We start from the raw sequence: 15,524 nt of genomic DNA on the forward strand, positions 1-15,524 counted from the left end.
TAAGTACTGCCTGTTTTATTTTTACACTTCAATTTACATTTAAGTTTGAACACCCCCCACTCAATTCTAACTCTGCACATATTACTTCTGCCCCACCTGCAGTACACACTGTTTTGTCAGTTAGAGAAAGATTTTGCTTTGCGGATCAGGCCCATTGTTAGTAAAGAGGTAACAAACCTTGGGTACTTGCAAGGAAGGGTGCAGAAATGTCTCAGGAGGCGTTGTCTTTGTGCTGCAGAACTCTCAGCTGCTGTGTTCCATGTTGCCAGATAAATGATCCCCTTGATAATTTTCCAGTTCATTGAGATGGGATCAAATATTTTTTCTTGGTCAAGAAGCTGGCGAACAAACTCACAGGCTGGCTGACTGCCATTCTCATTCACCTACAATATATAGACATGGCTGCTCTGAGCGAGGTCGGACGTCACCTACAGACGTACAATATATAGACATTGCTGCTCTGAGAGAGGTCGGACGTCACCTACAGATGTACAATATATAGACATTGCTGCTCTGAGCGAGGTCGGTCACCTACAGACGTACAATATATAGAAATGGCTGCTCTGAGAGAGGTCGGACGACACCTACAGACGTACAATATATAGACATTGCTGCTCTGAGAGAGGTCAGACGTCACCTACAGACGTACAATATATAGACATTGCTGCTTTGAGCGAGGTCGGACGTCACCTACAGACGTACAATATATAAAAATGGCTGCTCTGAGAGAGGTCGGACATGACCTATAGATGCATAATAGTTTCAAATAACTTTAAGTTGATGATTTATCTTTCCATGCTCCCACAACACATTACACAAGGTGAAGGGCATATAGGCCCTTATTCAGATCTGATCGCAGTACAAATTTGTTCTTAAAATGGGCAAAACCATGGGCCTTATTCTGATTGACGCGGACTTTACCGCATACTTTCGGATCGCGTCTTTTCGGCGTCTGCGCATGCGTGGAGAACGCAACGCGCATGTGCCACGCCTTGACTCCGTACCAGTTCGGCCAAATCCCGTCCCAAACTGTTCCCCGCAATCAGTCGGGAAATATGGGCGTATTATGGGCGTCATGCGGAATGTCACATGGGCGTAGTTTCAAAGTGGGCAAAACGGGGCGGAAACATGGGCGGACACGGGGGAGTACACTTATGTTGGGGGGCGTACATTCGGATAGCACTCCGAATGCACGCGATCAAAAAGGGCAGAAATGTGCGGTGTCCACAAGTGTACTATTGCTTTGCGGACACCACTCGTTCATGCGGTAGGCGAACGGACCGCCTAATGACTACAAGCATTAACACCTGAACCCAATAGAATCTACTCCTTTACTCATTACTCACTAATAGGCCGCTTGTCAGTGCTTTAATTGAAACCATTGCACTTCAATTGCTGTAAGGGTTAATGTGTGCAATGCATGTGTTAGGCATGCTTGTAAGGATATATTGGCATCTAATTGATTCCAATTCCAAATAAGCAGTTTTTTATGAGGATAGGTAATTGAATAAGTGGGTCATGTGATGTATTGCAGAAGATACTTAATAGTGGGTTGTTTGGCGTAAATACTCCGCTTACGGGCGGTAGCACCGCTTGGCTCCCGTTCGGATGCGGTATTCCCGTGCATACTCTGTAATACTCTGTAATACCGTGCAGAATCGGAGTGTTTCTCCCGCACACGCATGGTTTGTATGTCGTCCGTAAACACGCCCTGTTCTTAAAGAGTGAGTCCGTCCGAATGCGGAGGACACGTGGGCGTTTCTACGGACGATGGCCGCATGCGGCAAAACACCGTGGCGTGCGGACCGCTCCGTAAGAATGCGGGAATATCCGCACCGATCTGAATAAGGGCCCATGTGCACTGCAGGTGGGGCAGATGTAACATGTGCAGAGAGATTAAAATTTGGGTGGGGTGTGTTGAAACTGAAATCTAAATTGCAGTGTAAAAATAATGCAGCCAGTATTTAACCTGCACAGAAACAAAATAACTCACACAAATCTAAAGGGGTGTACACACGGAGCAAATTTGTGCTATTTTCTAAGCAATCTGACTAGATTGCTTAGAAAGTAAGCAAAGATCTCTCTGTGTATATGCTCCGAGAGATTAAATATCTCTTGCTAACTAAGTCAGTGCATGCAGTCACAATCTAGTCAAATTGCTTAGCAAATCACTGCAAATCTGTCTGTGTGTACAGAATGAGAGATACTGATCGCAATCTCTCATTCTGAACCACTACCCTGCCTTTTTTTGCTTAAGCAAAATAGCTTAGCAAAATTGCTTAGCACAAATCTCTGTGTGTGTGTATGTGCTCTCCATGGGAGATCTTGACACCAAAAAAATTGCTTAGCAAAATTGCTTAGCACAGATCTCTACGTGTGTATGTCCCTTAACTCTCTCTATACATGTTACATCTGCCCCACCTGCAGTGCACATGGTTTTGCTCATTTTGAGAACAAATTTGTACTGCGATCAGATCTGAATAAGGGCCATAGGCATCAAAACAATTTGCCAGTTTGCAAAGCTTTCATCAAAATACAACAGTGTGAAATATATATAATGCAGATTCATTGATCTGTAATAAGAAAGTCATTTTAACAGCTTAAAATTTAGAGCATAATAGTTACAACTATTTATTTCATTTTAATAAACCATGGGAAATTAAATGGCGGAGTATACAGTAATATTGTCTTATCTGTATACAAATCAACAATCAATTATTCTAGCAATTGTAAATAATTGTGAAAGTCTAAATGAATGAAAAACAAAGTTGAATTACGAGCCACTAGCAAAAACATAAACTATAAAAGTAAAGGAATAATAATATTATGACCTCCTTTAGCCTACAGATCTGTTATTATAGGCATGGGTGCTGACAGGCTGCTTTAGCCCAGGCCAATCATGGATGAGGAGGAAGAGAAATGCCCATACTCATGTGTTTGGTCACACCCCCCTCTAGCACCCAGTGCCTGTGGTACGGCATGTCTCAGCAATTCTACCAAGGCCCCAATCTATGGTATGTAGCCTTTTCATAAATCTGGCCCATGTATGGTCTCTTTTAATCCTTTGAATCAAATTCTGTCTATCATTTTTTAGAATGCAATAGGGAAATGAGAGACACAATCTGATTGGTTGCTATGGGCAACATCACGTCTTCCTTTTTAGAAGCTTTAATAAATGTATACCAGTCTTGTCTCTAAATGATTTGCTCTAATTATGAAAACACATTTTGTTGCTAGTTAATTACATAAATATAGTCTTCGTTTTAGGTTACTCTTGAATATTTGATTAATGAAACCAATTAAACAGAATGCAGAAACTTGCTCTTTTTTTGTACACTGTTTAAATTGTGTTTTAAAAAAAATGTAAATAATTCAACTTTTAAGTACAACATAGCATCGATACATCTTATTTAATAAAAAATGTGTTTATCGCATAAAAGAAGATCAAGGTTCATATGTGTCTCTAATACACTGAAATGTAATTTGTTTACAATTCTAACAGTAATATTCTAATTATACTAATATTCTATGATGAATGCAGCTGAGATGTATCCTGAAATCATAATTCATGCATCTGCATCATACAATGCTTAACCTTCATAGAAGTAAATGTATAAAATGCACTTTTGATTTGACACAGCAAGACAGGAGTTTCAGACTAATTTGCAATAAAAGCATCTCGTCTAGTCTCCAGAGTATATAGCGTAATCACCTTAGCAAGGTTGAGGTCATCCAGCAAACATAACAATTTCTTGTTTCCAGCTGGTGTATGCAGTGTGCCATGTCGCCATTCCAATCTGTCTTTTAAACACCCCCACAGTCTACGAGGACCTGTAGAACTAGAAAATAAATATGTAAAGTACAGTACAAGGATGTGTATTATTCAATAATACCATGTTCATGTTGCTGTCCCAGCAACATCGTTGGTTTTTGAAACAGATCATCTCAGCTCACCAGCCCCCATTTAACCTACATCTTGGACCCAGGAATTTCCCGGGTCGGTCTTGTTGACACTGATCAAGGGGTCTGCCCTGCCAACTGTGTGGAATCAAAAGAGTAGTTTTGAATGGCTGGCAAATCAACCATTCAGCTCCTTTCTTTCAGACCCGGGTTGAAAAAACCACGTTGCACTGTGTACACTAGCGCCTGCCTTTGTCGGACTGGGGAATAACCCTGCAAAAGTCCTGAGTCCAATTCACAGGTCAATAGACCTGGGTAGATGCAGTCACACCGGTTCACAAGCTCATCAGAGCTTGGCCATGCAATATCCCGGGTTTTTGGGTCAGTGTGAAAGGGGTATTATAGAACAATTCTGTGTACACAAAAATCTATCAATAGTTTATCGGACAACTGGGTGTGGGGGGGGGCGGGCGGCTGTACGGGCCGCGAGCAGTGTTTGTTAGACTCGCAAGGCTGCAAAATTCTCAGCCTTGCGAGTCACCCCGAATGAGGTCCTATGTGTGAACATATTGTGACAGCATCCATATCCAGCACCTGGAAGTGATGAAATTTGCATTCCAGGGTAGGGATTTGCTGTAGTTATCGTGCAAATTTTTATTGTGTTTGTGGGTATATACAGTATGTGACCCTGGGTGACAGGTTATTCTATGCTAGTGGACCTTGTGACCAGTGGAGGATTATTAGAGCCCCAGCCCAGCTCCACATACAGACAGAGACCCTGTGTCCCTCCAAAGATGGCTGCTGCCTAGTTGGGGATAGATGCTAGAGGTGCAGATTCCAAGAGTGCTGGATTACAATGCACACCCTCAGGCAACGAGCAAGTAACACCCCCTGGGCAACAAGCATGTAACTCCCCCTGGGCAACAATTATGTAACTCCCCTGGACAATGAGCATGTAACTCTCCCTGGGCAACAAGCATGTAACTCCTCCTGGCAACAAGCATGTAATCCCTTCACCTTCCCAGACAAAAGCTTCAACTCCTTACTTTTAATCCAAACTCTGTGCTCTCTAATCCCTCATCCCACGATTAGGATGAGTTATTGGTGAATAAAGACGTGGCTCCTGTGGATCTTATGTACCAAGTTAGATATCCTGCTTACTGGTCTAATGAAACCTCTCTGTGGTATGCCAGTTATTTTAATGAATATGTACATTAAAAATTGTATGGTTTTTAAGGATATTACACATCTGCGCCCCCTTTGTCACATTTCTTCTAGGTATACTAGCATAAAGTCTCAGATTTTGTAGGATGATAGTCTGGTGTATGGATAACCAATCAGGTAATAATGATCATCATTTTTTAATATGTAGGTTGAAATAACTGTCAATAATTAATTTATTGTGTACTGTCCCAATAGTGGGACTGCCTTGGCTGGGCATTACTGTTTACAAACTACTTTCAGTCTCCCTAGGGGACGAAACGCGTTGGTTGCTACAGCACAATTTTATTACTGTACAACAGACATCTTAATTGAATACCTTTTATTGAAAAACACTTTTAATAAAGAAAGAAAAATTCAGATATGGACTTTGTGTTATATAATATCGGTGACACCAGTAGAGGTGTTTAAAGGACATTCATTTTAGGGTGCCACTACACAACTGTTTGCATATATATATATATATATATATATATATATATATATATAAAACATATATTAAAATGTGTGAGTATGAGAGGAACAGTGTCCCATATTTACCTATTGATAGGAATCCGCAGCTCAGACATCTCTGAAACATCACCCAAACACAGACAATTAAGTAGCTCCTGGCTGAGAATTGATTTACCACATCCAGCCTCTCCAGCCAGTAGAACAGGGTAACCAGATGTCGTCAACAGGCTGGAAATATACAGTAATTTCTAGGGAAAACAATTTATGTTTTGTAATTGTCATAATACTTAAGAAAAACACAGCATTTTAAGGAAACTGCTTTTAAATGTGTACACTGACTATCCAAAGCACATTCAGTCTACATCCAGATTCCAGACACATCCCAAAATGCACCAATCCAGCATAGATTTCCTGATCTGCCTAGACCTGGTTATTTTCTTTCACATTTGTCATTTTTCACAAAACCATGGCTATATCTCATTACCTCACCTACCATCGGCAAGATCACAGTATTTTCTACTTTGTATTTTTCTCACACTCCATGAAATACATGAATGTTGTGCTGCAGGAGGAATTTGTTTTATTAGCAGGCACAATCTGCCAGGAAGGACTACTAATTACTGGGTACATTTGTAATCTTTCCATAAACCTTCTGACTGGGGCTTATTTATTTATTCATTACACGTGTTTGCACCTTTTTTGCACTTTACCTCACATTTGTGTTTCACATGTGTTTGTTCATGTTTTTATGGGCCTTATAGGCATGACCCTTATGGGCTCCCTCCTCTCGTACTGAGGCTCTCCCCTTCCAGGGAGAGCCAAGTACTTCAAAACCTTGGAGAGAACGGGACAATTGTGAGCCTTAAAGCGACGGGAAGTTCAATGACCCTAGCCCATGCATGTCCAAACTATGGCCCTCCTGCTGTTGTGAAACTACAAGTCCCATCCTGCCTTGCCACAGTTTTGCTATTAGTGAATGCTAAAAGTATGGCAAGGCGTGCTGGGATGTGTAGTTTCATCTTACTGTACTAATTACCCCTGATGAACGACCCTGACAGATCTCTCTAAATGCAAGGGGGAACAAGTCTAAAGCACTGTACACACTAGACAAGTTTTTAAAAGCTAACGCTCAAGAGGGCCCTGCACCCAGCTCCAGCCCCTACAGTGTGTGTCTAGTTACTGTGGGCTGTCCCCTTCTCTGGGACCAGCCCTTCTCTCCTCCATTTTTATAGGTTCCTTCCCTCTTTCCCCCATGCTCCTCCTTTATCCTTTCTATTCCCACACAGGGAAGATATATACAGTAGGTGCAAGAGGGGCAACAGATGGGAAGAGGGAAAGGAAGGAAGCTTTTAACTCAAAATACTATATATGTACATTGTTGTTGTTGCAGTAGTAGATTAGCAATAGTATAATTTAATTTTGTTATGCTGCAAATTTGCATTATATCATGTAAAAACCACATCCTGTCATTGCTCAGACTGCTGTCCATGTCCAACAGTTTTTCACATGTCGTGAGAAATTCCAAAAATAATGAGAAAACTTTAAATATACTGTATTAGAACTTTGTACATTTTTTAAACAGTTAAACGCTTAAAATTCTTTTTGTATAGTTCCTTGTGAATGTCATTTTTTTCTGACTGAAATGGCAGCAAAAGAAATATGTGCAAAAGAGATAAAATTTTACCTCACAGTGTACCGTAGGAATGAATGCCTCGGAGGTGCCACTTTGCCCGTGACTACCAGAGTGGGAGGAAAACTTGTCATGCCACCTGACAAAATGTTGAGTATCAGTGTCAATGTAATAGTCCCAGACCTGCAGCAAAAATGAATACTGATTGTCAGCAACAAACATTCGATTGGGATTAAAGATTTATGCTCCAGAACAGCGATGACAGGTCCTGACATTTATTTGCAGACACATCACTCCAACATGATCGCTCCTTGCTATAAGATAACCAGTGCCAAATGACATTGTCTCCTCTACAGGATGATGGCTGTCTGCTGGGGAAAGTGACTGATACCTACAGTAATAAGAATATATTTTATATCTTCTCAAGCACTATATTATTACTAACAATATTATATATACTGTATCCTTTCTGTGACTACAGCTAATTGGCAAACATTTGTTAACAATAAAATAGTTTAACCCTTTCAGGTCCAACGTCTAGTCAGGCTCAAAAGCCCTAGCGCTAGTAGCAGATCCAATGGCGAGCCACTTTAATATAACAAAACGAGTGACAGGCAGGGGTCGGACGCTGGGGTCTGGTAACGCTGGGCGAACACCTGCAAACACAGTTGTGCACCTGCCTGCTTGGGGTGGGTGGATGATATCACATGACATCAGTGCCCGCCCCTAATTCACACAAGAATGGCAGGCTTACTTTTATCTGAGAAGAGAGGAAAATCATTTGATGGTGAGTAACCATAGAATGATTTCTCCCCTGTGCGTACACATCCACTTCCATCGTAGTGCGGGGATTTGGGCAGCGGACCGGGCGTGCGTTCGGCGGGGTGACGTTAACCTGCTCGCTAGGCACCGAATATGCGCAGCCCTGTTAGCAGGTCTGAATTACCCCCCACATGTTTGTGCAGCTCAACTTAAAGATAAACTTGTAGTAAATGTTCTTTAACCACCATTATTACAGTTGGTCCTCTCTGCCGGCAGCAACGTTGCACTATAGAGTCTGAGGATGCGCACATCTCCAGAAACATGGCGAGGCTGCCATTGTTGTGGGACTCTGGAGTGGTAAGTATTAACTAAATAAGTGTACCGTGAATATTGAGGGCCCCCCCAGGACTCAGGGACCCGTGTGCACAGCACACACTGCACCCATTATAAATACGCCACTGCCCTCTCGGCCAGATAAATACAGATTTGCCCTCATATACTGTACCTGTAATTTGGCACAATGTGGTGCAAGATGCCTGGCGTGATTTCTGTGTAATTCCTTTGCATCTTTGTTTGTAGTAAAGGATCGGTATGTGAGACCGACGGACAGGATGTCGGCTGTCAGAAGACTGACAGAGGCATTTCACTGAGCAAAATCCTGACCGGAGCTGGGTAAGTATACTTACCTTTCCCCCTTTTATATATATATATATATTACAGCCATGGTCATAGCTGCCATGCCAGTCGCCACGCAAGACTTCTGTGGCGATCAGCCCGATCCCGTTGCCACCCGCATGTGTGTAATTCGCTCCCGCAGCTCATACAAATGCAATGAGCTGCAATAGAGCAGCGTGGCAATAACACATCATGGTTGCGAATTTGGCACAAGAAATTAACATGAGCAGCCGCATCATGATGGATATTAGCAACATTACATACAGCTGAGAGGCAAAAATAGTTAGTTTTCAAATTACATCTCCTTCTGCTGGAAATGTGGTATGGCTTCTGAAGGTCTGCCTCCACCAGCTGCTGAATACAGTTCTTTCATGAGGGTCCAACCAACTTCCGAAGGACCATATGCAGGAAAATAGGAAATACTTCCTTATATCTTCAGTCAGCATCTCCGGGACATTCTGTGTCAAAGCCTGTGGAATAACACATACAGATAAATAGATTTTACTACAATTTACTCACATCTATATAAATCACTTACATTTAATTAAAAACTGGGGTTTATTTATTTACTAAGATGGGAGTTCTATTACAGATGGGATGATGCTATGGGAAACCAATCAGATCTATCTATTATCTTCTAGAAGGTGCTAAATAAGTAGATTCCCGATTGGTTGCTATGGGAAATATCCCATCTTCAATAGAAATCCCATCTTAGCAAATAAACCCCTCTTTGACTATATTTGTATATATATTTTCTATGTACAGTGAACAAGCACATTATTATGTTACTATGGGGCAGATGTATGAACTACAGTAGTGTTAAGTGCATTTCTGCACTTAACGCTAGTTAACTGGGTGGGATTACGTTTTTTCTAATGTATTACTAGCACACCTAACGTGCGCTAAGGATAGCCCGCCAAGCAACGATCAGCAGGGCTGTCCCCTGCAATCCTCCCCAGTAGTTAGCAACTGGTGCAATGTATTAACAGCTGCCCGCTTCGCCAGCTCAGGGCTACCATTGTCCTATCCCCACTGCGGGGACAACACTAGACCTGCTGTTGGTTCCGGGCTGCGCATGCAAGATCTCATGCATGCCCAATGAGCCGGCCAGGGGAGAGAAGGTTTCTTTTTTAAAATGCGCATGTGCAGCGCTGTGTGGGCACTGATAAGGAGAGCCATTAATGTGTGGCATAATGGCTCTCCTTATCGGGGCTGGGGGGTAATACATTTGGTCACCCGATTCTCCACGTTAAGCAGGAGAAGCGGGACCCATTATTTTAAAAACGTTAGGGGCAGATTAATACATCTGCCCCTATATTACTGATAGCAATTTCATAGACAGGAATATTAATATACTATATGCAGACTACTACCTGTCACATTCACAAGTACTATTTATATGTGGAATAAAACAAAATAACATTTTGATCTTTAGTACCCTTTTAACTGTGCCTTGGCAATTATGCTAATCAATTTAACAATGATAATAAAAAAAAAAGTATATATATATATTTATAGAGGTTTGTGTGTCGGCCTGGCACTCCCCCAGCAGGTAAAGGACCCAGGTGCCCTCCGGATCAGATGAATAGAGGTAAAACGAAGAAACAAGCAGCGGCACTCTGGGAAATTTTTAGAAAAATATATTTCAGCAAAAAAGCATACCAACGTTTCGGGGTATATGTCACCGTTATATTATACTGTATATGTGTATATATATATATATATATATATATATATATAGTACCTCTGTGAACCCGGCACTCGGACCCTCCAAGGGTTAACTTGCTCTGGTGCCTTCAGTATAGACAAACAGCCCAATGCATAACACTCCGATAAGCAGCGGCACTCAGAGACTTGTAGACAGTGAAAAAAGCGTGGATTTATTGTCTACATGTTTCGGGGTACTTCCCCGTCTTCAGGACAAAAGCAAAGTGTACACACAGTGAAATATATACCCCACACAAAACTTACCCCTCCCGCTGTCTTCCCGCGCTTCCCAGAGACGCCTCCCTCCGTCACCGTCCGTTCACCCTCTGTGTGGCAGCCGGAAGTCGTCGCGTCGCATTCAGTGGTTGCCAAGGCGCCCAGAGGACTCTCACTCCCCCGGAACGCCCAGCCCCATCCTGCAGCTTCGCGTCTCCTTCCTGCCTTCACTGGATACTTCCGGGGACGCCAGGGTGCGTTGTCAAGGAGACGCAGGAGACCCTGTAAAATACGTAATAACAGAAACAGACAATGAGAAAAACAATATCCAAACAATATATATATATTATAAAACTTTAAAAACATTTAGTGCGGGCTATTATTGCCGTGGTACAATGTGCAAAATCTGACCGTGTTTCACAGGGTGTACTAGTGACATACACGCTGAATGTAAACAAAGAGCTCCCATAAAAAACAACATGTTGCCGTTGCACTCCTGTCTAATGTAAGGGGAGCAGATGAATTTCTAGTGCACTGTTAATGTGTATTTATTCAACTTAAAGTGCAAGTGCAACACAAATGACATGTTTTAAAATACTTTGAAGTGCACATTTAAAAAAGAGAGTACCGGGGATCATCAAATGGAACGCAAATTATAACCAACATTTAATATGACAAATTGTGGGACTACACCCACCTATGTCATAAACCTCAGACAGATGTTGCAAGCGGCCTAATGGACAATTAAGCTAGGGGGGGCCATGACCAATGAACTGTATTGTAGTTACTATTACAAAACTTGTTACCTCACATTAACATCTTATATAAAGTTAATGAGGCCCAGGGAGTCATTAAGACCTTTGGGTTTAAGTGTTTGCAATCTAAAGATCCACCTGGCCTCAAGTTGTAACAAAGCTTTCCCACGGTTCCCACCCCTCAGGCTTTCAGGTACATGGTCGATAATTTTATATTTTAATGTAGCCATGCCATGTTTGAAGGTGGCAAAGTGCCTGGCTACAGGCTGGTCACTCGATCCAGTATTCAAGGCCTGGCGGATGGCTTGCCGATGCTGCGCCATGCGGACCTTAAACTGACATTCAGTTTTCCCTATGTAATAAAGTCCACATGGACACAGCACGACATATACCACATAACTCGAGGTACAGGTCAAAGGCCAATTGATTTTATACCTTTTACCCGAGTGTGGGTGTAAGATGGTATCCCCAGTGGCCATATAGCTACAAGTGCGGCATCCTAGGCATTTGAAACACCCATTGCGTCTGCTCAAAAAGTTTGCTGCCACTGGCAAATGTTTCTTTTTGAATTGGGTTATGTCAGTCTTGACCACCAGATCTCTAATATTACGCCCTCTGGTGTAGCATGGCATAAACCGAGTTTGTCTAAAACATTGGAGTTCAGGGTCTGTGGCTACTATGGGCCAGAGTTCCTTGGCCCTTTTAGCGGTTTTATTGCTGTCAACCGTAAACTGGTTGACCCAAGGAAAGATTTGTGGAGTCTTATTGGTTTTTGATTGGGTTACCAGCTCAGATCTATTTTTCTGACGGGCCTTGTGCAGAGCCTGCTGTAGTTCCTTGGCTGGGTAACCTCTGTCCCTGAATTTAAAGAACATTTCAGACAGCTGTTGTTCTAGAATGGTCTTATTACTGGTGGTCCTACATACGCGGATGAACTGGGAGTAGGGAAGACCGCGGACTGCAGCCCGGGGATGATGACTCTCATACCGCAACAAAGTGTTGCGGTCTGTGGGTTTGGTGTAAAGAGACGTCTCAATTTTACCATCCTCTACCTTTAACAAAATGTCCAAAAAGCAAATTTCTTTTTTACTTTTGTTGAGTGTTAATTTTATAGGGCTGTTGGAGACATTTTGTGTCTCAACCAAGTGCTCAAGTGCCATTTCATCCCCTGTCCATAATACTATCAGATCGTCAATGTAACGAAAATAAATGAAAATGGACTGTGTCACTCTGGGGGATGAGAAAAAAATATTACACTCTGTTTCCCACATAAAAGTATTGGCGAACGATGGGGCCACAGGGGACCCCATCGCACACCCCGTCGTCTGACGGAAGAACTGACCGTCAAATAAAAAATAGTTGTGGGAGAGGGTGAATCTCAACAGTTCAATAAACACATCAATATCAGGGCCGGTGTAACTGGGATTGCCCGTGACAAGCCTCCTCACTGCCATGAGTCCTGCCTCATGCGGTATGCATGTGTAGAGACTTGTCACGTCCAAAGTCGCCAGTACCAAGTCATCCGGCACCTGATTAATCTCCATAAGTTTCTGCAATAACATCCCCGAATCCCGTAAGTATGTAAAAGTGCCCTGTACGCAGGGTTGTAAAAACACATCAAGGTAAATCGCCAGGGCCTCGCACAGAGACCCCCTGGTCGGCCAATCATCTCCGCCAGGGGGTCTCTGTGCGAGGCCCTGGCGATTTACCTTGATGTGTTTTTACAACCCTGCGTACAGGGCACTTTTACATACTTACGGGATTCGGGGATGTTATTGCAGAAACTTATGGAGATTAATCAGGTGCCGGATGACTTGGTACTGGCGACTTTGGACGTGACAAGTCTCTACACATGCATACCGCATGAGGCAGGACTCATGGCAGTGAGGAGGCTTGTCACGGGCAATCCCAGTTACACCGGCCCTGATATTGATGTGTTTATTGAACTGTTGAGATTCACCCTCTCCCACAACTATTTTTTATTTGACGGTCAGTTCTTCCGTCAGACGACGGGGTGTGCGATGGGGTCCCCTGTGGCCCCATCGTTCGCCAATACTTTTATGTGGGAAACAGAGTGTAATATTTTTTTCTCATCCCCCAGAGTGACACAGTCCATTTTCATTTATTTTCGTTACATTGACGATCTGATAGTATTATGGACAGGGGATGAAATGGCACTTGAGCACTTGGTTGAGACACAAAATGTCTCCAACAGCCCTATAAAATTAACACTCAACAAAAGTAAAAAAGAAATTTGCTTTTTGGACATTTTGTTAAAGGTAGAGGATGGTAAAATTGAGACGTCTCTTTACACCAAACCCACAGACCGCAACACTTTGTTGCGGTATGAGAGTCATCATCCCCGGGCTGCAGTCCGCGGTCTTCCCTACTCCCAGTTCATCCGCGTATGTAGGACCACCAGTAATAAGACCATTCTAGAACAACAGCTGTCTGAAATGTTCTTTAAATTCAGGGACAGAGGTTACCCAGCCAAGGAACTACAGCAGGCTCTGCACAAGGCCCGTCAGAAAAATAGATCTGAGCTGGTAACCCAATCAAAAACCAATAAGACTCCACAAATCTTTCCTTGGGTCAACCAGTTTACGGTTGACAGCAATAAAACCGCTAAAAGGGCCAAGGAACTCTGGCCCATAGTAGCCACAGACCCTGAACTCCAATGTTTTAGACAAACTCGGTTTATGCCATGCTACACCAGAGGGCGTAATATTAGAGATCTGGTGGTCAAGACTGACATAACCCAATTCAAAAAGAAACATTTGCCAGTGGCAGCAAACTTTTTGAGCAGACGCAATGGGTGTTTCAAATGCCTAGGATGCCGCACTTGTAGCTATATGGCCACTGGGGATACCATCTTACACCCACACTCGGGTAAAAGGTATAAAATCAATTGGCCTTTGACCTGTACCTCGAGTTATGTGGTATATGTCGTGCTGTGTCCATGTGGACTTTATTACATAGGGAAAACTGAATGTCAGTTTAAGGTCCGCATGGCGCAGCATCGGCAAGCCATCCGCCAGGCCTTGAATACTGGATCGAGTGACCAGCCTGTAGCCAGGCACTTTGCCACCTTCAAACATGGCATGGCTACATTAAAATATAAAATTATCGACCATGTACCTGAAAGCCTGAGGGGTGGGAACCGTGGGAAAGCTTTGTTACAACTTGAGGCCAGGTGGATCTTTAGATTGCAAACACTTAAACCCAAAGGTCTTAATGACTCCCTGGGCCTCATTAACTTTATATAAGATGTTAATGTGAGGTAACAAGTTTTGTAATAGTAACTACAATACAGTTCATTGGTCATGGCCCCCCCTAGCTTAATTGTCCATTAGGCCGCTTGCAACATCTGTCTGAGGTTTATGACATAGGTGGGTGTAGTCCCACAATTTGTCATATTAAATGTTGGTTATAATTTGCGTTCCATTTGATGATCCCCGGTACTCTCTTTTTTAAATGTGCACTTCAAAGTATTTTAAAACATGTCATTTGTGTTGCACTTGCACTTTAAGTTGAATAAATACACATTAACAGTGCACTAGAAATTCATCTGCTCCCCTTACATTAGACAGGAGTGCAACGGCAACATGTTGTTTTTTATGGGAGCTCTTTGTTTACATTCAGCGTGTATGTCACTAGTACACCCTGTGAAACACGGTCAGATTTTGCACATTGTACCACGGCAATAATAGCCCGCACTAAATGTTTTTAAAGTTTTATAATATATATATATTGTTTGGATATTGTTTTTCTCATTGTCTGTTTCTGTTATTACGTATTTTACAGGGTCTCCTGCGTCTCCTTGACAACGCACCCTGGCGTCCCCGGAAGTATCCAGTGAAGGCAGGAAGGAGACGCGAAGCTGCAGGATGGGGCTGGGCGTTCCGGGGGAGTGAGAGTCCTCTGGGCGCCTTGGCAACCACTGAATGCGACGCGACGACTTCCGGCTGCCACACAGAGGGTGAACGGACGGTGACGGAGGGAGGCGTCTCTGGGAAGCGCGGGAAGACAGCGGGAGGGGTAAGTTTTGTGTGGGGTATATATTTCACTGTGTGTACACTTTGCTTTTGTCCTGAAGACGGGGAAGTACCCCGAAACATGTAGACAATAAATCCACGCTTTTTTCACTGTCTACAAGTCTCTGAGTGCCGCTGCTTATCGGAGTGTTATATATATATATATATATA

General features: G+C 42.9%; 1 protein-coding gene across 6 annotated transcripts in view; it reads right to left on the bottom strand.

The window, feature by feature from the left end:
• The window catches only part of LOC146060654 (uncharacterized), a 483,494-nt gene that overhangs the window by 214,832 nt on the left and 253,138 nt on the right, over positions 1-15,524 (bottom strand). For all 6 annotated transcript variants that reach the window (XM_083174095.1, XM_083174093.1, XM_083174092.1 and 3 more), the window contains 5 exons: positions 8,941-9,111; positions 7,259-7,387; positions 5,662-5,822; positions 3,713-3,839; positions 178-383 (listed from right to left, as the gene is read on the bottom strand). In XM_083174095.1, the coding sequence (XP_083030221.1) occupies positions 178-383; positions 3,713-3,839; positions 5,662-5,822; positions 7,259-7,387; positions 8,941-9,111 (794 nt within the window). The remainder of the gene's footprint in view (positions 1-177; positions 384-3,712; positions 3,840-5,661; positions 5,823-7,258; positions 7,388-8,940; positions 9,112-15,524) is intronic.

The sequence above is a fragment of the Crinia signifera genome, chromosome 2, assembly GCF_055691185.1.
Source record: "Crinia signifera chromosome 2, ASM5569118v1, whole genome shotgun sequence".
NCBI lineage: Eukaryota > Metazoa > Chordata > Amphibia > Anura > Myobatrachidae > Crinia > Crinia signifera.